Below are 26,996 nucleotides of genomic sequence, written 5' to 3' on the forward strand. Positions count from 1 at the left end.
AATCGATGTTGGCGTTGATTCACCCCCTCCGGTACCAACCGAAGATCAGAGAGCGCCGTGCTGTGGAATCTTTGGTACCAACTGTCACCGCACGAGAGCGCTCTGGTGACGCGTGAAGGCACTACTCCATGGAGGATCATGGAAAAAGGTTTGTGAATATGAAACCAGTACAAATGCCGAACTACAGATCCTATTGTAGGCTTAATTTTAAAAGTTTAATAAAACAGGCTTTCCAAATCTTCCATGCATCTTATTATGTAAGGTGTTGTAAGGTGTATCCTTTCATTGTCCCTTAACCATGGCGGTTTATTTACTCCAAAAATAGCCTAACCTAAAGACAAAGCTACATTTTTAAAGGGAATATTACTCGACAGATAAGTGAATCTTTTGCGTAAATTGCTAATCTTTTCGAAATTTAAATCACATTTACAACCCACTAATCTTGAGACCTTGGCAACAACCCGCTGTTTGTGGTTACTCAGCAAGCCGTCGGTAACCTGGACACCCTCATTTTTTTTTTCTCTAACTTACTCCTCGAGATGACTTCACAGTTAGCACGCTCTAAAATGAACGATTTCCACGAGCAAATCCGTTCTCTCACTGACGAGAATGTAAGTAAGAAGAAGTTTACTCTTTTCTTTCAAAAATGTTCGTGTGTCATTGCAATGTTAGGTTAAGCATGCTCAAACTTTCTTCATCAACCTCCCAGGTTCAGCTCAGAGACAAAAATGAACAGCTCTTCAGTAAACTGGGTTCTCTCCAGGGCAAACTGGGAACACTGGGGGCCTCTAGAACCGACCTATCTTCCAAACTTGTTCTCAGTGAGGAGGAGAAACTGAAGGTGTATGTCATGTTTGTACAATCAGTGTTTTTTAATTGAATGTCTGAACTCGACACCTGCTCTCTTGCTATGTCTCACAGAATCTTTCGGACAATTTCTTTGTTCATTGCTTTTGTAGATGTCAAAGGAGCTTGTGGAAGTTCAGATTAGGGCCAATAAGATGAGAGAGCTGTACGAGGCTGAGAACTTTGAGCTAAAGAATAAGGTAACATCCACACTAGTACAGTGTTTTGGAATCAAGTGTCCACATGCAAATGTATTAATCACAGTTTTGCTACCTGTTCAGCTTCTGTCTCAAGAGGGTATGACCTCAGCTCTGGAGACCGAGCGTGATCGGTTGCGACGGGAACTCCAGGGGGTATCAGTACAGGCACACGCTGCCGAGGTCAACAGCAAGGAGCTGGCCGAGGAGTACAGCACACTGAAACGGAACTTCCTGCGTGTGTGTGAGGCGTATGAGCGTGCTGCTACACACACCGAGCAGCTGAGCGCCGAGCTGCTGGCGCTCGCAAACACCCATGACACCCTCCTCCAGGAGAGGGACCACGCTCAGCGGCGCGCTCGACAGAAGGGGGAGGAGGTGGAGCGTGTGAGGGCACTGGTCAGCAGAGTCAGTCACAATAGAGTTAGGGTGAGGCACAGTGACTCATAGATAAACACACACATATTCTCTATTATTTCTTCCTTATACAAGGTACCTGTTGTCACAAACACAACACAGCCGCATATGGCCTATTACAAATATATATTGTAAAGCAATCTTTCTCTCTCTCTCTCTGTGTGTGTGTGTGTGTGTGTGTGTGTTCTCACAGCCAGAAGAGCTGGTTGCATTGGAACAGACCAAGAACCCCCAGGAGAGAAATGTGAGTGGGCGTTTATAACATTACACACACTCATGTGCAGTGCCAGCTTACCATGTGTGTGTTTTTGCATTCCTGAACGTTTGTGTGTAGCTGCTAGGTAAACAGAGCGAGCTGAAGAATGAACTGGAGAAAATAAAGAAAAGTTATGAAGAGCAACAACACAGACTTGAGGAAAAAGTGTATGTCTATCTCACACACACACGCTTACCAATATAAACATGTGTTTCTGTTGGCAAATGGAAATCAGTGGTGTGTGTGTGTGAGTGTGTGTTTAGCTTGTACTCTTAATGTGGTTTCTCTTTGATCTGGTCTCTGTGGGCTGCTGTGTGATGTGGTTTTACCTCTGATGTGGTTTGTCAGGGTTGCCATGGGGAAAGAGCAGCAGGAAAATAAGAGAGCAATCAGGAACACACAACACACACTTGCTGAGCAGTCTGTGGTAAGTGTGTGCACATGCACACATGCACGTGATGTCTACTTGGCTGTGTGTTTGTACATATGTGTGTTTTTTTCAGGCACTTATGACTTCCCAGCAACAGCAAAAGGAGCTGGAAGCTGAAAATTCTCAGCTGCAAAATCAACTGAAAGAGCTGAACCAGGAGTATAGAGCAAGACTCACTAAATATCTACAGGACCTCACAGTATGGAGACATTCACATTATCTACAGAGACTTAGCATACACACACACACACGCACACACACACACACACACACGCTCCAAAAAATGATAGGTAATACAGGAGTTTTTCCGTATTTATTCACATACATGCATCTCTGCAGGAGTTCATGTTTGGTTTGAGGGAGGGCTTAGACCAGAAGGAGGCATCTTACTGGTCCAAGCTGCACAGTCATGTGGACGGGATGTTGAGTGACATGAGAGTGGCTTATCGCAGGAGAGAAGAACAACTGGCCAACGCAGCACGCAACTACCGCCGCAAAATACGCACTTTCATGAACACACACACTTCCCTGCTTGCTGCTTACAGGTACAGAAACAGACACACACACACACACACACACACACACACACATATACACACATTGCCCCTCTCAACTGATTTGAACACACACACACACAGACACTCAGGCCTAGAATGCTTTGCCATGGCTTAACTGGATTATTTGAGTTCTTTCATCTTAAAAGACTATGCTAATTCATAAATCCCACATGGTTGGCGCTAGAGCTTGGGCAGCACTTGTCTTTTCTCAGACAGAAATGTCCATCATACACATTTCCAGCATACACATCAATGTATCAAAAGCAGTTACATACATACTAAACCTCTGCCTTGCTGACTACATATGCAAACAGGACTACACACACATACACACAAGTTCATTCATACCAATGCAAACAGCAAAGCAAAGTCGCATATAGATGCTTTCTCCGGTTGACTTTTGGTACTTACTGAATGCTCCCTATTCCACTTTCTCTCTTGAAGTTTGTAAGTAGTACTGAAACCTGCACATTCACTGAAATACTCAGTATTTGTATGCATGTGACATTATGTTCATCTGTGCAAACATTTTCCTTTGTTAAAACTCCAACCGGTCCAGTTGTGTTGAATAGCCATTGCATGGGTTCCCATGGCTGCAATATCAAGTAACATTTTGGTCGAGTGCACACTACGCCAGTGCACCCTCCACCCACCCGAGAGCCATTGTGCACAGCCATATCAAGTGGTTTGAAATCAACTCGACATTATTGCAGATCTTACAGTACCTATCAGCAGAGTTATATTGCCACTTTTGCTTCCCTGTGATTGACCGTTCGATTCTCTGCTCATCAACACTCCTGGGCCTTTCCCTCTTTTCCCAGGGTTCAGCGGGAGCAGATCCTAGCTAATGAGGGCTCAGGGTTGGAGGCCGGCCCCCCTGAAGCCCACTTCTCTCTCGGGGAGCACGAGGGGGAGGCTGAGAAAGAGTTACACAACTTGCGCATGGACAAAGCCCGACTAGAGAGCCAACTCAAACAGACACAGGAGCAGGTGTGTGTGTGTGTGTGTGTGTGTGTGTGTGTGTGTGTGTGTGTGTGTGTGTGTGTGTGTGTGTGTGTGTGTGTGTGTGTGTGTGTGTGTGTGTGTGTGTGTGTGTGTGTGTGTGTGTTTTTCTTTGGGTTCATCAGTGCATATCTGAATGATGCTGCTTAGATGAAGTGAATGACGCTTGGTTTTCTTCTTCCAGCTCTTGCTCTCCTCCAGCCTTTCTCAGCAGTAAGTCTGAACTTTTCCAACTCCATATTGTGGACTACATAATGAGTCAGCTGCTGCACCGGCACCCTGCACCCAATCTTCAGGGGTCTCTTGTCCTCATTTGGTTTAACGTGATTAAACACTGGGACACATGCTGGCACAGTTCTAAAACTCACATAATCGTCTCTCTGTACTTTAGGGCTCAGCTGAATGATGGGGCCTGGACTGACATCAGAAAACAACTACATGAGATTGCCATCACAGCTCAGGTAACTGGGACAAAGTTACAGAGCCTTAAAGAAGTCACTAAGTTGACACAGGAGGGTAACTATAGGGGGTGCAGCAGGTGCGGTCGCACCTGGGCCCGTGGGTTTAGGGGGCCCGTAGCCGGGGCTCATAGACATATTTATGTCACTCTAAATAGTGTGAATAGCCAAGTCGCATTGCCAAAAATACTGATGTTTACCCATATTCAGCGAAAACATTACACTGACAAGTGTTATAGGCGAAATATGTGTGCGGGGGAGGGGGCGTGGCGGTTACAAACATGAAAAAAAAAAAGGGTACGGGACTGTAAAATGTTTGGGAACCACTGCCTTACGCCACTGAATAGGGCCCGTCATAATAGCCTGCACCTGGGCCCGTCGTAACTACGTTACGCCACTGAGGTGACATATATAAAGACTGTTCTTTTTTTAAAACCTGCAGGAGAGCTGGGAGAGAGAACGAGCACAGCTCCTCACTCAGGCTACTGTTGCCGAGGAACAGGTGTCAGAGCTGCAGGAGTATGTTGACAACCACTTGGGCAGGTAAACACAAACAATTGTGCAAGGATGCTACTATATGTGGTTGCAATCTGTTGTTAAGTCAGCCTTAAGGTATTAGCAGTGTCTATGTGTCTGTATCAGGTACAAGCAAGAGATCACTCGTCTGCGAGGGCTTCTGGGATTGGGCGGCGGGAGAGCAAGCAGTGCAGAGCTCCCTAAGACACGCCTTCTCCGCCGGTCAATCAAAAACACCAGCTATGAGATCTAAAGCCCACCCCCTTTTTATGTGAAGGAAATAAAGATCACTGTGAACCTCCTCACCACTGTCTCTGTATGACATAACTTCAGACCTTTAAAAATGCCTGGTGTCGGCTTAAAGGTACAATGAATGGGAACAGCTGTTGTTTAATAGAACCTTTAATGCAACCCATGCATGAAGCAAAAGAACCAGTGTGCAAGCATAGTGTTGCATTCAAAGAGTCTTATTTCAAATTAATTGGTTTTGATTAGATATATGCATTGACTTGATGTTGATGTATCTGATGTTGAAACATCCATTTTATATGCACAATTTACATCTGTTTTATATACACAGCTTTAGTGAGTTTTTCGGGCAAATCATTGCCAGCTGAGTTAAAATCAGTGGCCGAGCAACCAGGCAACCAAAACCAACATAAGTGTATGCCTAGATGTTAGTAAGACCTTTAATTGCACCCTGCACCAGCGTCCCATGGCTTGTTAATGACAGACTGGTAATGGTGTTCAAGTGCCATTACACAGTGTTCATGGGAACCGCTTTCTCTGAGCAAGAATCAAAGAGGTGGCTTCAGTGCAGCATTCAAAACTCACATTGGTACAGTAGAACTCATTTGCCTTATAAGGAGGTGTTGTGTTTCGTTTGGTTTATTTAAATTAAGAAAATGTAAGGGACTTGCAGTGTGTGTGTTACCCTGTCTTGCCACTAGGGCGAGCTCTGTGTGAGTGTGGATGTGTGTGACAGAGTGAGAGCCTTGAGAAACTATGCGTGGAATGTTTGTAAAGCTTATGTCAATTTCACGAGCTGCGGAGAAAAAGAGCCTCCTGACAATGAGTTTTCCTACGGGTGAGAATAATGTCATTACGCGTGACACGCTCACAAACTCACTCCCAGACATACACATTTGCTTACATGCATACATTTACACAAGAATAAAATTGGCCAACATTCACACATATGTGATTTTGCGCTCTTGCGATCTGACGAACATCCCCATAATGACCCACTCAGGGTAGGGTAATAGGATCTCTTTCATGTGTCTCACGGTGAAGCGGCTGCAGCTTTCAAAAGCTATAAAGAATTTTACTGTGCAGACCAGACAACCATGGTTACCACAAGCTCCCTGAGACAGCCCATAATATCCCCGTACCATCAGCACAATGCCAGCGGCCAACAGCTGTGTGACTAAATAGTTGGGGGGAAAAATGGGATTTGAACGTCTCATGGTCCCTCTCCCTCACTAACTGAGACACTCACAAACACACACACATAGATCATCACCCTCCGCACCCCCTCCTCAATCCTCTCCCCAGTCTGTGTGCCAGGACAGGGGGCATGGGAAGTGGGGTTTAGGCAGCTATGTGCCCCTCTGCCCCTGGGAAAGTGTGTGGGTGTGTTGGAGTGTGAGTGGGTGCGTGATGTCCAGCTGGGCACAGGAGTACAAGGGCACACTGACCTGCCTGCCCTGTGGTGGGAATGCCCTGGAGAGTGAGGCAGAGAGATACATGCTCACCGCAACACAGTGTACATCCCTACTTCAATAAACTCTTGTCATTCGAGTCTCTGGCTATGTATATAATATATAATTACAGCATCACACATCAAAGACATCAATCTATACAAATAGACATTTTTTAGCACTCAACAAATACCATACAATCCAAATAAACTCACAAATGTGTGTTGACTCTCAGAAGTGCCTGAAGATGTATCTGGCAGCAGTGTGTTTGGTTTGTTCCCAAGGAAATATGGGCGACGTTATCAGTTGTGCAACATTTCCAAATCTATTTAAAAGTATTTTAAATACTGGTCATATCTTTCTCATTGACAGTAAATCGGTCTGGAATTCTTCATAATGTAGCCTTCAGCTATTTGTGCTTTTGTTATTTCACTTTAAACTTTATTTATGATAAAAACCTAAACTGTATTGCCCTAAATGTAATGCTAAATGAATAAGTAGTATAGTGGTATCCATATTTCCTCCGGTTGGTGAAACACAAGGATGCAGACTGCCAAAATTCGGTGACTGAGCGAGTGGGAAAACTACGGCATGAATGACATTTTCCTGGGTGGGAACTGGAATAGGAAAGGAAACCCCTCGTGCATACACACACACACTGCCAGGACGTGGGATTCTCAAAATTGGCCTTTTGTTTCATGCGCTAATGCTTGACTGATATGGGCTTAATGAACACAAGCTGAGTGTGTGTGTGTGTGTGTGTGTGTGTGTGTGTGTGTGTGTGTGTGTGTGTGTGTGTGTGTGTGTGTGTGTGTGTGTGTGTGTGTGTGTGTGTGTGCGTGTGTATCACTGCTGGGAGTGTAATTGGAATGGACAAACCTTGTGAACGGGAGCAGCGAGGGGAGGAATTTGTGGGAACAGTGAAATAGACAGAAGGAAGATATAACAATGGAAGAAGAATGCTGAGTTTGTGTGTGTGTGTGTGTGTGTTTGTGTGTGTGTGTGTGTGTGTGTGTGTGTGTGTGTGTGTGTGTGTGTGTGTGTGTGTGTGTGTGTGTGTGTGTGTGTGTGTGTGTGTGTGTGTGTGTGTGTGTGTGTGTGTGTGTGTGTGTGTGTGTGTGTGTGTGTGTGTGTGTGTGTGTGTGTGTGTGTGTGTGTGTGTGTGTGTGTGTGTGTGTGTGTATGTGTGTGTGGTGATGAGGAGTTCAGGAAGTGAATGCTTTATTCTCCTTAAGTGTTTGCACACTTTGTTACTTTGTTGAATTCCCAATGGAATACATGTATTTTTAGCCATAGATCTACTTACAACCCACAATAACAAAGATGATAAAATATAAAATATACAGTATATTTAGTCATTTTTACAAAAACTAAGACAAAAGCAAAATCCCTCTTTTGAATGAACAGACACTATTTTAAATATCTTTGGACAAGTATCTTTGACACTGGGCACAGCTTTGAGTCTCGCTGGATCGTCAGGGTTTGTGCACCGGAACTTCATCATCTTCTCTCTTTTTCCCTGGCAGATTTGGTCCAACTTAAATCACACTGGAACGTGCCTCAAGCCCCACTAGCCTGGTCCATCATGTGGCCTCTCCACAGATATTCTACACGGTTCAAGTCCAGACACAGCCAGGCCACTCGAGCCCATTGAGAGGCTGGGCCCAGAGACTCTCGAGTGTGTGCTTCAGGTCGTCGCCATGATGAAAGGTGACCCCTTGCCCCAATCTGAGGTCGTGTGCACTCTGGAACAAATTCTCTTCAAGGACCTCTCTGGCTTTGGCTGCATTCACCGGCCTCTCACTACTGACCAGTCCACTCATGTCTGCTGGGAAGAGGCACCGCTATAGCACGCTGCTGATACCACCATTCCTCATGATAGCCATGGGGAAGCCATATGATCAGAAGGCCTGGTTTGAGCCAGACAAACTACTTAGGAACTAAACCCAAAGATTTCAGCACCTGTCATCAAACCACTGAATGTTAATCCTTAGTGTGTCGTAATTGTCTATAGAACGTTTTGATTATCTATATTTTAAAAATGGTCTCTGAGCATACTTTTATGACCCAATACAAAGTTTCAGAAGCTAGAGAGGATATTTATCTTTTACGTTTTCATTATTTGCAGTGTATGCTGGGTGTAGACATCAAATGTTTTGTATCGGGAACTATCATATTTGTGAGTATAACTATTCAGCCGTGAATAATAAATCTATAATGCACTGAATAATTTATAGGCCTACAGTCCCATGTCTCTATTGTGATGGGGACCTTTAGAGGTCTAGACATTATTTTACTTCTAGTTTCTGTTCTCCAGTACAGAAGCAGTACAGAAGCCCTGTACATTTACATTTCATTTGGATGCTACACTTATTTATGTCATTATCTCAATATAACAAAACTTTGTGTTCCTGAGAAAATGATATAATTCATTCGAAATGAAAATGTTAATTAATGGCAGCTTAGGCCTTCCGTACCCCAGAATTCTACTTTTGCTAGTAATTAGTGATGCTGGCTGCTATAGTAACTATAGTATAGTAATACATGGACATAGTGGAAGTGGACTTCTGCTCAAATCTGTGGATTCAAACCACATGGGGAAGTAGTCTATAAGTGGTTTCTTGACAGAAAAGGTCACTATTCCATTGGACATTTCACACTATTGCCAAAAAAACACCATAAGTCATAGCAGAAGTATAACCTCATAAAAATGAATCTTTTATTAGGGCTATATAGCTATAGTGGCCAACTGCTTGAGTGAGAACAGTAGGCCTGTTTTCCTGTACTCATCTACTATCAACCACTAGAGCTGCAGATACACAAGGTAGAAAAGGGATCCTTTGCTAATCCTTTCACAAGGCTAATAAATGTTATGCTCAGAATCTGTTGATTCATTCTTTGCTGAACCCTTTTGAATTGCAGAGTTGTAGAAGTTTCCAGCTCTGTGGGATTTTTTTTTCTAAAGAACTTTTTTGGCATCAAAGTGTTCTCTGCATGGAAAAGATGCCCTGAGGAACTTTTAGCTTTCCATAGAACCTGCGAAGAACCCCTGAAGGGTGATAGATGGCAACTTTTATCTCAAAGAATGTAGGTTGAACTCCAAGCAGAGTAATGAAACCAGGAAACCGGCTTCCCTGCTACCACTACCACTAAGGCAGCAGTGTGGATTCACACAGATCCTGGCGGATGGGGATTGATGAGGAGTTGTGACTCATGTTAAACCCATCGAGTTCCCTTGACCATGACGCATCTGGAGTCCATCTTCCAGCTGGTTTGATAATCCTCACCAAGACTTACTAAGTCAGGCTTTTCTCTGCCCTCAACATCTGAGACACAAAATCTGATTACTGTTCAGATATATGCATGTCAAAATGAATGATGTCTGTTTGATGTATGCAATGCTATGAATATGCTTCTGTTCCTCTGTCTTGTGACATCTAGGTTGTTCAGAAAGGAACCAATAAATGGACCCTATAAAATGGAAGTTTTGCAAGTTTCCATGCCCCATGTTAAGTTGTTTGTTGATTGTGGCCGTGGAGATGGTGTGTAATGTATGGAGCCCAATGTAAACACGGTCTAAATGTACACAGGAGGCATGAGTGAACGTCTCCAAGATGTCTCAGGAAAGTGGCACTGTAGGAGGTGGAATTAAGCCTAGAATTGTGCTCAACCAAAAAACTTGGAATGCAGTGTGAAAATGTCTCCCATTCTCAGAGTGTGTGAGTGAAGGGGGGTGAGAGCCTGGGGCAGGAGAATTTAGGGTGAGAGAGTGGAAATGGGAGGAGAAAGGGGCAGCAGAGAATTTAGGGGGGGAAAAGAAAAGGAGAGAGAGAGGGAGAAAGCGGCAGGCAAAGTGGGAGAAAGTGAGAGTGTAAGGGAGGGAGGGAGGGAGGGAGAGAGTGTGCTCCCTCTTTCTTTCCCACACTCAGGCTGTTCCCACAGTGAACCCCTAATCCGGCTCTTAATTAGGAGAGAATTCCACAGCACATGCTCTCTCCATCTCTCTCTCTCCCTCTCCCTCCCTCTCTCGCTCTCTCTCCCTCCATATCAGCCACTGTATCTCTCTCCCTCTTTCCACCTAGCTCACTTTCTCCCCCTTGCTCTCATTCCCTCTATCTCTCCCTCTGTCACCCTCTGTCTCCCTCATTCTCTCTTTCTCCATGGGTAGGTTCTCTGTTCTCCTCTGTCCTTCATCAGAACAACAGGCTCCAACCTCACGGTGTCACCCCAATTTCCCATTCTGATTCCTGCTGTGAGCATGCTAGAGTATCTGGGTGTGTGTGTGTGTATGTGCATGGGAGTGTGAACGTGTGCGTGTGTGTGTAAGAGAGAAAGAGAGAGAGAGAGAGAGAGAGTACCTCAGGGTTGAAAAATGGGAATGATAGGAGAACAGCTCCAGGTCTTCAACCAGCTATCGTTACATTGCTGCACACATACAAGGTGTCCAAACAGTTCACCAAGGCACTGGTGTCCAACAGGCTGGTAGAACTGTACATGTTGAAGTCAATGAACTCAAGTGTCATCAAAAATGATGTTGACATTGCTAAATGAATTAAAGTATGTTCAAAGATCAAATTAATTTCACTGAAGAATGCAATTAAACTTTGGTGTTGACATAGGCGTCATGTACCCTGGGGACGTTGGGGATCTGTCCCCACCACTTTTTGCAATCACCAATTTTGTCCCCACCACTTCTGACAACTGAAAATAAATTCTCACCACAGTGAATAGAAAGCTCAGGGGCGGCGCCAGGGGGGGGCTAGGGGGTGCTATAGCTCCCCCTGCATTAGCACCCCCATAGCACCCCCAAGAAAATAATGGTGTATCTATTATTGTTATTTAATTTAATTCTGCGTTCTTAATTTAATTTATTGTGTGATAATAATATTCCAATCACAAAAGAAAATAATAACAGATTGAAATGAACAGATTGTTCACGTAGCACGACACAGACACGTCGCATGCGTGAACGTTGACGTTTCCTGACGATTGAAGGAGAAAGAGAGCTAGTGCACTGTCAAAGTCAAAGTCAAGCGGTAGTATCAACAAATTCACAATAATGGATCGGTTTTTGATACCCAAAATTCCACGAGTAGAAGAATCATGTGACGTTGAAGAAGAAGAAGAAATGCAAGGGGTATCTGAATCTGATTTAGAAGAAGAGGAACGTCGTAGTCAAAGAGATCAACCCTATGCTACACCTCTACTGAGGGTGCTAGCCATGCTACGCCTGGTCTGCTGGCTTGCCCGGATTTTGCTTTTCCAGCATAGTTTTGTTTGCATTTTTGCCTGTTCTTTAAGAGTTGTATTGTACAATGATACAATGATCTAGCTCTGATTATTGTGGTTTTGAGTGCCTACTGTTTTGTTTCATTCACTTTTAAAAGGGGCCTGCATCTTTACACCGTTTAAGATTTAAGGTGGAACGGTCTTGTTAGCTGTGTAACATTAATGAATGCGGTCTCTTTTTGGGATTTTTCTGGATCCGCCTTAAAAAATCAGAGATTCTAGCCTAGGACGAGCAGTCTGTCTGTGCTAGCCAGGTATACATAAGCTTCTATGTTTTTATTGATTGTGACCTGAAATAATATATACTTTTTGAAAGCATTTCTGACTCTTTGGCTGTTTTAGTTCATTCTATCTGCTATTCTAATTTGCCCTCTTTAGTTTAGAATGTATTGAACTATTTATGTTTAGTTTAATTTGTCAGACATGGTAGTGGTGACCTGGTGGTCATCTGGCGCCAACTTTAACCCCCACTGAAGTAATTTGGGATTGCGGAATCTATAACATACTGCATGCATTTTGTCAGTGACCGTCGCAGAGGAACACGGCTATGTGCGTGTCCGTCGGAAGCAGCCTAATGATAATAATAATAATACGATCGATGTATGGCGCTTTTCATGGACCATAAAGACGCTTCAGAGAGCAAACATGTAAACAGATATGACGATATGGTGGGGAGGTGTTGTAGTAGAGAACCATGTGACACATATGCTATCACCCTAATTTCATAGCACCCTCGGTAAAACGCCGAGCACCCCCATAGCACCTGCAGAAAAAAATCTCTGGCGCCGCCACTGAGAAAGCTTCTCAAACAAAGTCCTAATCACCAGTTGATACATGAAAAAATAACTGATTCGAAAGTTGTGTGTAAAGTCAGTCTGAGTGTTACAAATGTAGCTATTCTTTGTTGACCTCCAGTCAGAAGCAATCACCCTTTGTGTCACTGCATTATGTTAGCCACCCATCTAAAATGTATGCTTTTCTATCGAATGTCAGAAAAGTTATGTCTTCCTTGCTTTATGTGGTTTCAAAAGTGTTGCTACCATCGCAATTTTGGTTCTGTTTGGCAGGTCTAAATAAAAGAAAGTGTTGATGTAATGGCCCTATAGCAGCTCTGGCCAGGCTAATCTCTAACTAGCTAGTTCATCATATGTAGCTTACATTATGCTTCATAACTAGCTAGTTCATCATATGTAGCATACATTATGCTTCATAACTGTTGTGTTGTGTGTGGTTGGTCACATGGTGAGGTGTACACAGCAAGCTAATTATATCTAAGTTTGTTTGAACACATCCTGCAGTTTGGCTATTTTATTGATAGGCTCGTAGATGTCTGTGGCTCACATTGTGAAATTAGAGTCTGACCTGTGAAGTTTCCAGGACTTGATGTTTGGGCGTCAACCGTGGACATAAACTTGGCAAAATATGCACTGGTGATTTTGAATGTGTTGCTCGTTATGCGATTATATAAACATGGACTCAGTCCCACACTGGACTCAAACCCACACCCTCACACACCGGAGGAACCAAGTAACCAAAGAGGGTTGGTGCAGTTGTACTCGGGTTACGCTCATCATCAGAGCAGAGTCTCCAGCACTTTTCAAGCCAAAAAGACACCCATAGAAACTTATAATGAATTTTTTTTATAAGAGTTAATTTTGCACTTTATTTTTAGTGCTCAAACAATAATACATAATTGTCCCCTCAAATGAATCATAAAATGTTCTGTGAAAATGGAGGTAGAGAGAAAGAGGTGGAAGGCGGTTTTGGAGCAAGTGGAAAAAGCAAAGGTGATTGGCAGTTTCGGTCTGCACCCTAGGCACTGTTTTTCCCTTTGATTAGAAGAGTGCAGAAGAATACGAGTCTCCCCTGAGGTAACCTGAGACAGGGCGAGAGGGAGCGGGGTGGGAGGGAGTGTACAGGTCACGCTTTGCTGTTTACAGGATTACAGAGTAATGCTTGTCTGTCTGAGTGAGGCAGAGAAAGAGAGAGAGAGAGAGGAGGTGGCACTCTTTTGCTCCGTGAAGTTTCTGTCTTTTGTCCCGTTGCTCCGAGTCTCTGCAGACTTTTTGGTCTAAAAAAAAATAAAAAAACACAAACCAGATTTGAATCACAGAGTCACGCTGCAGCCAAGAACAGGTGTATGGAGGCATGTGTTTGTTTGTGTGTGTGTGTATGTGTGTGTGTGTGTGTGTGTGTGTGAGTGTGTGTGTGTGTGTGTGTGTGTGTGTGTGTGTGTGTGTGTGTGTGTGTGTGTGTGTATGTGTGTGTGTGGTTGGGGGGAGGGGTAGAGGTATGCACAAGTCCATGTCTGCAGGCTGCATGGAAATGTCTGTGTGTATTAGAGAGTGTACATTCACACATGGACAAGGGTGTAGGAGAATATTATGTTTGAATGAATGAATATAATCGCAATATTATGTTTTGTGATAATGTATTGATTCTCAATAAGTATCAAACTTTAATGAATAGCTTACATGCCAAGATTCATGGTAGTGACAGTGGTTTTGCATTGTGTATGATGCTGCATGTTAAAGGGACTCTGATAAATGCAAATGATTCTGATTGCATAAAAAAGAAAACTTTTTGACTCAGATGTTATGCATACACTGTTGCAATATATTGAAATATATTGAATTGTAACCCCTGTATCTTGATATGTATCATATTGTCAGACACAGAGCAAGTACAGATCTCAAATGTATTCATGGAAGGGGTGGGCAATGTGGACTAAAATGTATATCCTGGTATTTTCAGCTGTATGGACGGCTTGAGGGTTGTCCTGGTGCATATCGAGACGTTGACTTAAGCTAACATAATGGAATGGCCCCCGGCGCCCCTGCAGTGGAATGTTGGAAGGCAGAAAACAGTCCTTAGGGTCTTGGGGAGACGACCAGGACCGGTCGCTCCCAGCACCAGCACAAACCCAGCAATGGAGCTCATGGCATGGGGGAGAGCAGGGGAGAGGACACAGTCCCATCAGGAGCAATTGTCTCTGAAACGTAAAGGCTGGAACACAGTGGCAGTATAGCGGCCTCCTGACGAACACAACAGCACAGAGGACCCTCAGGCCAGGAGCAGGAATGTGGCGCCTCCACGCTGGTGACCCCAGGCTGTCATGGCAGCGCTGCGGACCCCTCTGACCAGCAGCAGCGATACGGAAGACCCCAGTAGCTCCCGCTCGGTTGCGGCAATGTGGCGACCGGGGTGAAGACTGCTGTGGGGAAACTTCTCTGGAGAGGGCATGGAGACTTCAGTGTGCTGAACTCTGGGGTGGGCTGTAATGATGTGGCGGCCACGGCCCTCAGCTCACGACGAACTGATTGAAGACTTTGGAAGTGGGGAATCTCTCCAGTGATCAAGGTCTCCACCGAGGATGGCGGCATGGGTGCAGCAGGTATGTGGCAGCAGTGGTGTGACCCCTGGGTCCCTTCACAGCACTGGCCAGGCGGGTTGCTCCCTCCTCACCAAGCTGGACTCTGTAGCAGTAGCGTCCGGCCGCTCCCTCCTCATCCAGGGCTGGCTGCTCCTTTTGCCCTTCTCCAAGGCCGAGGCACAGCCAGGTGTAACTCCTCACCTGCTCATGGAACAACACATGGTGGCCATCCCCCTCATCTCTGCAGTCATATGAGCAGGAGTTCAACAACGGTTCAATGAGGTCCTCTTTGGCTCTGACCCTCCACTCCCCCGGGGCATACACTCCCACTTCTGATTCGGATGACCTGAACAGAGCCTAGATGTTTGCTCTGGGTCCTACACACAGGGTGGACAAAGACATAGATACATGAGGAAACTACACCAGGCATCACACGTAACACCCAGACTCCTAATCACTAACAGAACATACACGCTGACCGTAACATAAGAGGGGAACACAAATACACTCTTAATTTGAACATTACACATAGAGAATCATATGCTTTATCTCGTGCTTTTAAAAATATCCCAGTATTGAGGGCATTGCAAAATTCACGCCGTGGCATGACGTAATACCATAGGCAATTGTAAGACCGAAATACAAGCCCACCCCTAATACATTGTAATGGGATAAGGCGATATGTGAGCCACTGGACTGTGTGTGTGTGTGTGTGTGTGTGTGTGTGTGTGTGTGTGTGTGTTTGTGTGTGTGTGTGTGTGTGTGTGTTTGTGTGCGTGTGTGTGTGTTTGTGTGTGTGTGTGTGTACACATGATTCAGTGTTTGCAGGTGGGTGCCCTGGGGTGTGTGTGTGTTTGTTTTCTTCTGCAGGTGTGTGTGACCTGGGGCACCTCTTCCGACAGGACATGGAGATGGAAGCCAGGTCATGAGCACCGCCACCTTTGACCTTTTACTTTTCCTGTCGTGTGCCTTTCTTGGACAGAGTGGTGTTTGTGTGTGTGTGTGTGTGTGTGTGTTTGTGTGTGTGTGTATGTGTGTACTGAAGTTGCAAGAGGTCTCACATCCATCTTAAGACAGACAGCAGAGGGACCATGTAGACCACACCTTTGTCTACCCTCTGGTAAAACAAACACAAACACACACACACACACACACACACACACACACACACACACACACACACACAAACATAGTCTCCCACCTCCACACCTTGGGCATACAATGATTTCTTTCCTTCCTTCACTAGATGTTCTAAGACACAAGGCCCATGTTTAAAGCAGTGGTGATGAGAGTGTGTATGCGTGTAACTGCGTGCTCCATTAGTGAGATCAATTATAAACACAATAATATCTGGGCCTATCTTCAGGTGTTCAGTATGATGTGGTGTGCTTTAGTGTGTATCAATGTGTGTGAGTGTATGAGTGTTTGAGAGAGAGCCCTTGTCAGCAATTGGGGGGCAGCTGTGTGCAGCTGAATGAAGCAGGGGGCATTTGTGTGTGTGTGTGTGTGTGTGTGTGTGTGTGTGTGTGTGTGTGTGTGTGTGTGTGTGTGTGTGTGTGTGTGAATGTGTGTGTTTGAATGTGTAAGGTGGGGTAATTCTCCCCCGTGTCTTCTATCACAATGTCAGTTTTGGCGGGAAGGCCCGAGTCTGTCTGCGTGCCCCCTGCTTCTGCGGCCCTGCACCCACACACACACGCTCCCTCACACACACGTTTTCCCTCCGCATTTCCAGGGGATTAGGGCCATCTGCAGACCCTTCAGGAACAAAAGTGGAGTTTTAGTGCCCAAGGATGACAACAGAGCTCCGTTAGAAAAGGCCCTGCACCTCCCTGCCGCTCCGTCTCACCCCACTGTTTCCAGTCACCAACAATTGGACCCTCTACAGCAGCCCTCCCAATTCAGGCCAACCAACATAAAGATCCTCTGCAGTCCCACTCAGTCATGCACACAGGCTCACATGAAGTAGCCAACTCAACCCAGTTCCATGGAACACAGGTTAGATAAGCCACATTTCCATGTAGGTGCTGGTTACTTATAGCCACGCCACTAGAGATACACACACTGTTAACACACATCCCCACGCCACTAGAAATGCACACACTGTAACACACATCCCTACACCACTAGAAATGTACACACTGTTAAGACACATCTCTATTGCGCATTGCTAAAGATCACACTGTAGAAACAGGAGTTTTACATTGCTCTACACAAGACAAGGAGTCCTTGAACCAATTACTTAAATGGGTGCTTCCTCAATCAATGTTGTAACCTAGTTAAATAAAACTAAATTTGTAACAACTATTGTTACTATCAGAAATACTGCAACAGCTGAAAATATGTTTGTTGCATCAGTATTGTTCACTTTTAGCTGTTCAATTTAGTTTACTCTTAGTTTACAATTAGTTCTGTACTGTGGGGCATACAAGGGTGTGTATGTGGTGTGTATGTGTATGTTGGCCAGAGGCATGTTGTTGTAAAGGTCCAGGTAATGGCAGGGAGCGTCCTGGAACCCTTTGTCCCGACTGAGTGCTTGTCTCCAGGGTTGGGCTCAACTCGCCTTCCCTCCCCTCCCTCTGGAGCAGACACACAGACACAGCGCCCAACCCAGCCCCCTTCCTCTCTTTCCTGTTATTGACAAGACAGAGAGAGAAAGAGAGAGAGAGAGAGAGAGAGAGAGAGAGAGAGAGAGAAAAAGAGCGAGAGAGAGGGAGAGAGGGAGGGATGTTCTTCGCAAACCCAAAAACATTTTCACCTTGTGTGTCTGAATTTTTTGTGTGAATTGTTTGACATACATTGTGATATTTCGTGATAATATCCATGTCCATGACCATTTTTACTAGGAAGTCGAAAGAACGCTGGCAGTGTTCCTCTGTCTGTAGATATGTGTGATTACTGCATGGCCTGTGTCTGTGCCGCTGAGGCTGTGCTGTGCTGCTGCAATGGTTGTTCAGGGGGAGGAACCGCAGGCCTGGCTGCCCAGTGCCCGCTCGCTCTTAATGGGGATTTATGGCTTCCTGAGTTCAACTGAGGGCTTCTGCACAGACACCCCCTCTCTTCATCCCCTGCCAAGTCTTCAAGCTCACACTTCACTTATATTCCCCTAATACTTTTATACAAGCCAGACTACACTACACTACACTACACACATTATGTCTTCTTTGAGTCCTTTCATAGATATCCAGTCTTTTGATGTTCTCTTATTTGGTCTTACATAGTGATATGTCACAGGGAGTCAGAAGTGTCTGAGTGAAAAATAACTGGAAGACAATTGTTTATATTTCATTAAGTCTTTATAAAACACACCACAAACAACATTTACACGCGACACAACACTTATAATACAACAATACTGACGAGACAGTTTTTCATAAGTTTCTATATGTTCTTATTTACATTTTACCCACATTTACAAAACAGTTAACCTTTAAAATCACTTTGAGTCACATTGGTAGTATTTACAAACAAACTCTCCCAACAATACCAATACTTCAGAGCCCCCCCTCCCCTCCCCCGTCCCCCTGGGCCATTTGGTTTCATCCACTCCAGTCATTTAGTGCACTAAACAGAGGAAGGACACATCTCTTGAAACAATAATCCATATTACAACAGAAGTGAGATATTCTGGATGCAGCCCAATCCTCAAGGCCTGTCAATTTGTCGTGAAAATAAATTAAAAAAAATCACAGTTCTGGAGAGAGAGAAAGAGCAGAAATGTACATGCAGCATTGTAAATCAAAAGACAAAATGGACACAAGTTTAGCCCGGCTGGCTAGCGGTAGCAGACAGAAATCATTGAATTATACAGGGGTCCTTACAGACAGACAAACAGCCCTGTGAGAAGATCATTTATCTCTGAAGAAAGCAGCAGACCCTTTTGGCAGAATTAAAGTGCTCTAAACTCTGTTCTGCCTTGCCTGCTTCAGTCACTGTTGGCAGCTTCTCTGCTAGCGTGATGCTAAAGTTAGTTTATGCTAACCTGAAGCTTAATATTATGTTGTATACACCAAGTTGCGCTGGCCCGTATATGAGCGAAAGCCTGACACTGGCTAGTAAGAGCCATTATAATCCATATATCCAGTTCTCTTGGCTCTTTGCTACATATAATCTGACTTTTTTGTTTGGTTTACAGTGCTTGCAGCTTCCAAATTCTCCAGATATATCCCTTCAGTTATGAACAGTGCAAATTAAAATTTTCCCAAAAAATGAAAACAGGAGGTCAATTCTCCTTAATCTCATGTACATAAATCTCTCTATCAGGTTTATCATGCAGCCCCAATGGAAACTGGACTTTTGTCACCTATAAATAACATTTGGAGTGTGAAACAAACACTATGTTGAAGAACAGAACGCCATGTCAGACTGCATCTGTCTGTAGTCCTGACTCTGGTGAGTCTACATCTCTGTGACTCTGTCCTGAGTTGAGTCCTGTCAGGAAAACATGTCAGCTTGGCCCTGTTTGGCCACAAGTCATCTATCCACTCACTCCATTAACCTTTCTAACCACTCACTCTGTTAACCATTCCATAACACACTCATCACTCTTTCTCACGAGTTCAGTGAATACCGTGTTCGGGCAGAACTCTATAGCGCCCCCTTATTTGAGCAGCTAATATTGCACAGGGAAAAGCTCTCCCAAAATCGTTCTCCCAGTAGAACTCTGTATTCCAAGCAGGCGCTTGGCCAGGGTCTGCTTCTCTGGCTCTTTTGTTGTCCTCTGAGGTGCTAGTATCCGTGCCCTCACACAGCGTCCAGTTCACAGGGCATCTCCTGGGCTAACCTGGCCTGGTTGTATGCTCTCTGGAAGTCCTTGTAGCGCGGTGCGCAGCCCAGCCATGCCTGGCCAAAGTGGGCATGACCAGTGAACAGGAAGCTGCCAGCTCCAGGCCGAACGCCACACTGCAGGGGTGTGCGGAACTCTCCGGATCGTGTTAGGCGCCCGCCCGTGAACAGGGCTGACTTCTGCCGAAACACTCGCGTGGCGACCACTTTGATCACAGCGGCACCAAGGGTCGGGTCCTGCTCCACAGCACGTATGTTCCCTCGTACCACTGCACACACAAACACAAATACACACGTCAACATTCACATTCAGCTTATCTAAGATTGAAATAAACATGTTTTTACACTTTCAGGTGAGCTTTTAGGTGTTCATCTGGGTGTGTGTGTGTGTGTGTGTGTGTGTGTGTTTGTGTCCGTGTTGGGCTTAAGGGGCTTTGACTTTTGAAACCTAATCACCAGCTAACAGCCTTTGCTATAGAGATGGCGATCTGCTCAGACATGTCTCAATTCCAGCCATCACGATTAGACCACAGCCGTGAGCAGGGAGGGGCGGGTCAGGGATTAGACCAAGGCGGAGGCTGAAGGGGGAGGGCGCTAACGGCATTAGTGATGCTCTTTGACCTCTGACCTGTGTGAGGAATGGGGTGAGGGGTGGAGCTGGAGATGGCTAAAGCCTGGTGGTTTTGTGTGTGTGTGTGGGACATAGTTGTCAACTCAGATTCCCCTCCAATTTCACCTCTTTTTTTGTTAATGTTGCACTTTAAACAATGAGTATCTGCCTACGGCTGGCTCAGGAGAAATAGAAAAAGAACAGAGAGGAAGGAGACCAGGGAAAGGGTACAAAGAGATGGGGGTCGAACAAACTGCCAAAACTTAGTTCACTAATTACGTTCCCTTGGTGTTTGTGTGTGTGTTTATTTTACATCTCAACTCACCAAAGTCACTGGTGCACACAGCCATGAGGATTTCACTGTTGTTGCAGGGTCTGCATGCATCTGGGGAGAGAAAGAGACAGGGTTAGTCTCAAAGCACTAAAGTCATATCAGTTCAATCCATAAAAATCACAGCCACCAACTATAAGGCTATCCCGACACGGACGCAACCAGACCAACATCAAAGATCACACAGCCAGCTGCTAGGTTTATGAGCAGAGGTGTGTGTGTGTGTGTGTGTGTGTGTGTGAAGTCCCACCTCATCAAAGCCTCTCAACCATAGGCGAGACCCTGACTATAAAACACACTAAGCATTTCCTCTTCCAGACTCCAACCCACCCACTCATGCACGTCCACAGACTCCACACATGGCCCAGTCATATACCCTACGGCTTTACACAGATTGCTATTCTAATGTTTGGAATTCTCTGTCCCTGCACTGGACAACACACAGATCACAGGAAGTCTGTGTGTGTGTGTGTGTGTGTGTGTGTGTGTGTGTGTGTGCGCGCGTGCAAAAGTGAGTGTGTTTGTGTAGTTCCTGGATGTATGTATGCTATGGGAAGGACCCAGGGAGCATGGTTTAAACTTTTAAAGCTCCACTCGGCCCAAGAAACTTTAAATGAGCCCCTCTCTCAAGCCCACCTCCCCCATCACTGTCGCCCCTGGAGACAGAACAAAGGGGAGCATCTCAGCTGATGAAAGCCCCCCTCCCCAAAGTTTCCACGGTAACTGGGCTCTCATGCAAGGCTGTGAAAGGCCGGCCCCTGGAGCCTCTCCCTCCACAGACAGGCCTTTTGTTCCGGGACCCCCTCCTCCCTCTTCTCCCTCTCTCCAGTTCTCTCTCTCTCTCCCTCCCTTCCCCCTTCTCTCTCGCTCCGTCAATCTCTTTTGGATCTCTGGCCTGAGGGCAAATGACTCTACTCTGTCCAGGAATCCTCAGGACTCAGACCCTGAGTAAGTTTACTAGTACCTCATTCCCACTCCCACTGAACGCCATGGATTTATGGGTATTTAACTGTCATGGTGTCATGTGGGAAAGGGAGCAAAACTGGAAAGTCAAAACTTGAATCTATCCTCTGGCGACCTAGTAAGATAAACAGTAATTTTCTGACATGGCTCTAATGGGAATTGGAACCATTGGATTAACATGTTTGAGAAGGGCAAGGCGGGGGGGTGGGGGGGATTTCTCCCCTTCATTCACTACATTGATATCAGAGTAAGCCCTTGCCCCAGTGATGTTCCATTATTCCTCTCAGGATTGTTTAATGTCTATGTGAAGCCATTGAACATCATCCACAAGTGGTTGTGATCGCTCTGAACCAAGACTACCTTTTATTGGTGAGCTTCTGAGAAATTACACTTTGCTTAAGGCTATGCAACAAACAGTGATTCCTGCTAGCTAACTAGCTAGCTAGCTAGCGAAGGAACCTTTTTAATAACCTTAAATGTTTTAAATGGCAGAGTTCCATTTGCATGGAATGATAGCTAGTTATCTAGCTGACGTTACAGTCTCCTCAATTTAACTCATAAAATGATAACAGTAAAAGGGGACACCCTCAGGCGTCACTGCTTGGTCCCCCAATATAGGAGTTCATTAGTTCAGATCAATGACTGTGAAAAGGATGGACAGTATAATGTCATGCATGCATGTTGTGAAGAAATAAAGCTAAAATTCGTCTGCCATATTGGTAGAATTGGAGCTGGAGACTGCACAGTTAGTGCTTTTTGGAGCTGGAGCATGCTTGAGCATGAGTGGGAATGAAAATGTGTTATCTATCCCGTGTTGTTTTTACTTGATTCATTAATGGGTTTCATATGTGAAAGAGACTTTGCATGAGTCTGTAGTACACAAGTATTTAAGCTGAAGAGGTTTTTTCTGTTTTGAACATAATGGAAAGGAAATGAAAAGACATGCTTATTGTAGATGATTAGGGGGGGGTGGGGATTTGGCTGCTGCACACGCTTCCTGTTTTCATGCCAGGTCTGGGGTCAGTGCAGCCCAGTGTGCTGCTGCTAAAAGCTTTATCATTTAACACTTTCTTTATTAGATAACCTAACTTCATCTATCCAACAGATCTGACCTATATTCTATAATATACATAAACAGATAAATTGGGGCATCCCCCAAAAGAATAAAAAAAATGTTCTCAATTTTTTTTTGAGCTAACTGGAATTGCGAAGCAACCCAATTTTTTACTAACTGTACAAAAACATTAGCAAATCAAACTTCCACTGTGGTTCAGCAAAAGAACTTTCCAATTATGTTATCCCATCAACAGAGCTTTGAAGAAATGACCGCCCTCCCTTCCACTCTTTCATCCCTCTAGATGGCTATCTTGGGTTGATTCATTACTGTTATCTGACCATCCCAGGCAACCTTTGCCATGACCCCTCCCCTCTTGTAAGATGAGCTTTTCTCCAGATCTCTGTGCCAGCAGGATTTAATCAGAGAGGTAACAGCTGAAGGAGCTGCCCTCCCTAAATCTTATCACCCCATCCCCCTTGCAAGGCGGCCTCCCCTCCAACTCACCTTCACTGCTGTTTGGGTCGGAATCCACGGACATCCGCGGCGGCCAATCCCCTCTGAGCTCATAGCGGAAGGCAGCCACCCGGCGACTGATGTCCTGGTGCGGGGTGGCCTGCAGGAAGAGGGCCGGTCTCTCTCCCGGCGTGGCGCTGAAGCAGTGCACCCTGGGAGACGCGTTGACCTCGTTTTCTTCCTCCCCCAGGACAAGCTCCAGGACGCCGCTGCGCTCCAGGTACAGCTGGGCCCCTCCGAATTCCTCGGCGGGTTTCACGCACACGGAGAGCACCCCGCTCGCGCCCCCTCCGCTACCCGTAAACCCCCAGGGCAGGCGCGGCGACAGTGTGAGCCTGAGAGCTCCGGCCGGGTACAGCCATTCTACCGAACCCTCGGCACAGCGTAGCCAAACCTGCTCCACACTGCCCTGCAGCTGAGAGAGTCCACTACAAAGAGAGAGAGAGATGCCGTGGTTAGTCTCCATGTATCATCCATCTTTAATTTACTAGTGAGCTTTTCTAAAGTAATGACAGCCTCTGCTTTAATCTGTAACAGACCTGTAAATCATTACACAAACTGAGGCCCAACAAAATGTCACATGATCCTGCTGAAACTGTACACTTCAAAGAGTCCTTCAAAGTACATACATACATACAGGCACACACTCTCATAGATTCCTAGTGTAGGAAGTGGATCCTTTTTTGGAAACCGCAGGGCCAATCAGTGACTGAAGTCTGTGGTCAGACAGCTCTCTGATGAGGAGAGGATCCAGCATCAAAGACCACACATCAAATACTTTCCAGCAGCTGAATGTGTGTGTGTGTGTCCGTGTATGTGTGCTGAAAGATCACCAGCCGTACAATAACCAAGAATACTGTTGCTGTAAGGCATGCAACATACATTAACTATTTTCGATTACATCACAAGCGCATCTCATCACAAAACCTTCAAATGTATATGTACGCTACTTTTGGTGAAGATCGGTGCATCGGAATGTTGACGCTCCTTGCATGACCAGCTGACCGATACCCGTTTCAGATTGTAATTAGGCACCTAGAGCGCACATCTAGATGTCTACTGTCTGAACATCTGTGTTCACCAACACTACTCAAAAAAATAAAACGTATAGCATATGGTAACTGCATATATCCCTCAATACAAAGCACATACATTGCACGAAACATTACTTATAATGAACTCCGGTATGAAACACTGCTATTTGGCTTTGGAAATTCCATGATGGAAGTGTAGCAGTACTTGCCTTCCTCTCCAGCTGCATTGGTCCTCTGAGTAGCTTGCCGTGGATGCGCGTAGACCCGAAAGAAATGACACCAATAAGGCCACAGATCCCAACATCTTCAACTGCTTTTGCTGCCGATGCACGTTGGTTGGTGTGAATAAATCAGGTAGTCCCAGTTCCTCCGGGATTCTCTCTTCTTCAATTCGCAACCTCTCAATTGTGATTACCGGTAAATGATCGCCAAAAATCTAATTGTCCCATAGTCCTATACGACACCTCTCCGTTACGCAAACTAAACCTGTCTCTAAAAAGCTCGCTACTGGGCTGACATTGCCCTGACCACTGACCTAACCGATGCACGCTGAATGCCGACGGTGAAAAGGAGGCTTAACTTATGCCTTAGAGAGGACAACTCCACGATCCAATCAGAGACCACGAGGTGAAACTTTAAACCACTCGCGTCTAGCAGGCGTAATGGGGGCGTGTCTGCACCAGAATTAAAGCCCAATGATTGTAATCGCTTTTTCTGAAAGAAGAAAAGCTGCACTTGGATATTTAATTGGAAGCCATTGGTCCTGCGCGCGGCCAGTTTGAAACATAACACTTTACAATGACAGAGAGGGAAAATGTTACTAAGCACGCACACAAATGAATTTGTGCTCGCGATTCCCGTTTCTCTCACTGTTTTTCGCTCAAAAAGAATGATGACGCACATCGACCCAATGAAGTTAGTTGCCCATGTTAGATGCCCAAGTCGTAGAAATTGAAGTTTAACGGCGTTGCTTTACACATTTCCATAATATTGACTATGCGCTTTAACACATTTTGTGTACACTTCATTGAACTTGTAAGAGAGTTATGGAACAGCACAAGGGGATTAATGAAAGAGGCAGGATATAAGTTTTGTCGCAGGTGTAATGCTGAATGTTGCATGGGCATCTCTATGGCCTTGAAAGAAAGGGGGAAAGGAGGAGAGGGACGATGATGGAGTACTCCCTCCCCTGGATGCCGTGGCCTCCACCCGTGTCCTGCTGTGTTGATCTTTCATGTGCCCACATTATAAGAGAATCAAATGTTCTTTTATGTGGATGCAGCAGTCCGGCTCCTTAGACAGTAACTATGGAGTGTGTGTATGTGTGTGTGTATGTGTTTCACTGTAAATGAATACTGATATAGTTTTAATACGTATCTCATATGAGTATGTGTTGATGTTAGTGTAGTGTGTGTGTGTGTGTGTGTGTGTGTGTGATGAGGTTATGACAGGCCCTTTGACCCATTCAAAGGCCCATGTTCAGTGGCCCTGCTGCTTCTCAGACCATGGTAGCTCTGTGTGTGTGTGTGTGATTATGTGCGTGTGTGTGTGTGTGTGTGTGTGATTGTGTGCGTGTGCAGTGGTCCTGCTGCTCTGTTGACTATAGAAGTAAGACTTTTGTTCTCCATGGGATGTTTCAAAGCAGCGGCACATGAAAGGAGTATGTGTGCGATGAAAATTGGGCTGAACGGGTTGTAAATATTTGCATTTTGCATTATGAATTAATCATGGCATGAATCTCATTTTTATGAGAGCTGTCTGGAGATGCCCAGACATACTGATGTCGGATCAACAGGCACATGTTCACCTGCACCACAATGGTTAGGTGGTGGTGAGTTGTAGTATTTGAATTGCATTGTGATTACAAAAAGACTGTTGTCTCTCTCTCTCTCTCTCTCTCTCTCTCTATCTTTCTCTCTCTTTCTCTCTCTCATGGTAGCTCTGTCTCTGTGTGTGTGTGTGTGTGTATGTGTGTGTGTGTGTGTGTGTGTATGTGTGTGTGTGTGTGTGTGTACTTGTGTGTGTGTGTGTGCGTGTGTGTGTGCAGTGCTTGTGGATCCTTATCCAGCTGTGTTTGCAATCACCTCCCTCCTGGTGTGGGTACCTCGCACACACACTCACACACACTCACGTCAGAAAGTGCAATGAGAGCACCAGTGTCCTTTTTCACAGGTCCGTCATAGGGGTTTACACTGCAAATAAAACTGTGTGTGTGATCTCCAGGAGAGAACTTCCCACACAACAGCTTCAGAGGAAGGGAGAGAGGAGCTTTGATACTCAATGTGTGTCCAGAGTTTTCATGCACAATTCACTTCAATTCAATTTGGTCTATATAGGGCCAATAACAACTGAAAAGGTCTCAAGGTGCTTTACAGAGCCCAGAGCCTGAACTCCCTACAGCAAGCACTTAAGGCAGCAGCTCAGGGGGTATACAGTATGATCTGAAGGTTACTATTATAAGCCATGAATGCATGCATGCAATGAAGCAGAAAACAATGTCAATGATGGCACTTGTTTACGTTACGAGCAAATGCGCGCAAGAGCACAGCGAGTGCAGATCAGGAGAGAAAGAGAGAGATAGACGGAGAGAAAGAGAGAGATAGACGGAGAGAAAGAGAGAGCCTGGGAGAAGTGGTGCAGAAAGAGATAGATAAACGGAGAGAAA

At 45.3% G+C, this 26,996-nt stretch overlaps 2 protein-coding genes across 3 annotated transcripts; one reads left to right on the top strand and one right to left on the bottom strand.

The window, feature by feature from the left end:
• Positions 1-78: 78 nt before the first annotated feature.
• Positions 79-4,984, top strand: ccdc78 (coiled-coil domain containing 78). 2 transcript variants are annotated; one of them, XM_031560670.1, is made up of 15 exons: positions 79-148; positions 483-611; positions 710-841; positions 960-1,046; positions 1,128-1,472; positions 1,654-1,704; positions 1,795-1,883; positions 2,065-2,143; positions 2,220-2,345; positions 2,486-2,691; positions 3,525-3,693; positions 3,890-3,918; positions 4,097-4,166; positions 4,606-4,706; positions 4,806-4,984. In XM_031560670.1, the coding sequence occupies exons 2-15, from the start codon at positions 540-542 to the stop codon at positions 4,930-4,932; spliced, it is 1,683 nt and encodes a 560-aa protein (XP_031416530.1). In that variant the 5' UTR covers positions 79-148; positions 483-539; the 3' UTR covers positions 4,933-4,984. The 2 variants fall into 2 exon arrangements, with proteins under 2 accessions (XP_031416530.1, XP_042559081.1); XM_042703147.1 differs by lacking the exon at positions 79-148 and having other exon boundaries at positions 340-611.
• A 13,331-nt stretch (positions 4,985-18,315) lies between these two features.
• metrn (meteorin, glial cell differentiation regulator) lies at positions 18,316-24,888 on the bottom strand. The gene is made up of 4 exons (XM_012831071.2): positions 24,541-24,888; positions 23,289-23,725; positions 20,759-20,818; positions 18,316-20,092 (listed from the first exon to the last, which is right to left on the bottom strand). The coding sequence occupies exons 1-4, from the start codon at positions 24,633-24,635 to the stop codon at positions 19,782-19,784; spliced, it is 903 nt and encodes a 300-aa protein (XP_012686525.1). The 5' UTR covers positions 24,636-24,888; the 3' UTR covers positions 18,316-19,781.
• Between the last annotated feature and the right edge of the window lie 2,108 nt (positions 24,889-26,996).

This window comes from Clupea harengus, chromosome 23, assembly GCF_900700415.2.
Source record: "Clupea harengus chromosome 23, Ch_v2.0.2, whole genome shotgun sequence".
NCBI classification, from domain to species: domain Eukaryota; kingdom Metazoa; phylum Chordata; class Actinopteri; order Clupeiformes; family Clupeidae; genus Clupea; species Clupea harengus.

Bases quoted from the DNA above. Each gene is read 5' to 3' on its own strand.
- ccdc78 (XM_031560670.1), top strand. From the start codon at position 540: ATGACTTCACAGTTAGCACGCTCTAAAATGAACGATTTCCACGAGCAA. The intron at 1,047-1,127 runs GTAACATCCACA...CTACCTGTTCAG, and splicing joins ACTTTGAGCTAAAGAATAAG to CTTCTGTCTCAAGAGGGTAT. The intron at 3,694-3,889 runs GTGTGTGTGTGT...TTCTTCTTCCAG, and splicing joins TCAAACAGACACAGGAGCAG to CTCTTGCTCTCCTCCAGCCT.
- metrn (XM_012831071.2), bottom strand. From the start codon at position 24,635: ATGTTGGGATCTGTGGCCTTATTGGTGTCATTTCTTTCGGGTCTACGC. The intron at 23,726-24,540 runs GCAAGTACTGCT...CTCTCTTTGTAG, and splicing joins CAATGCAGCTGGAGAGGAAG to TGGACTCTCTCAGCTGCAGG. The intron at 20,819-23,288 runs GTGAGTTGGAGG...TTCTCTCCCCAG, and splicing joins CGACCCAAACAGCAGTGAAG to ATGCATGCAGACCCTGCAAC.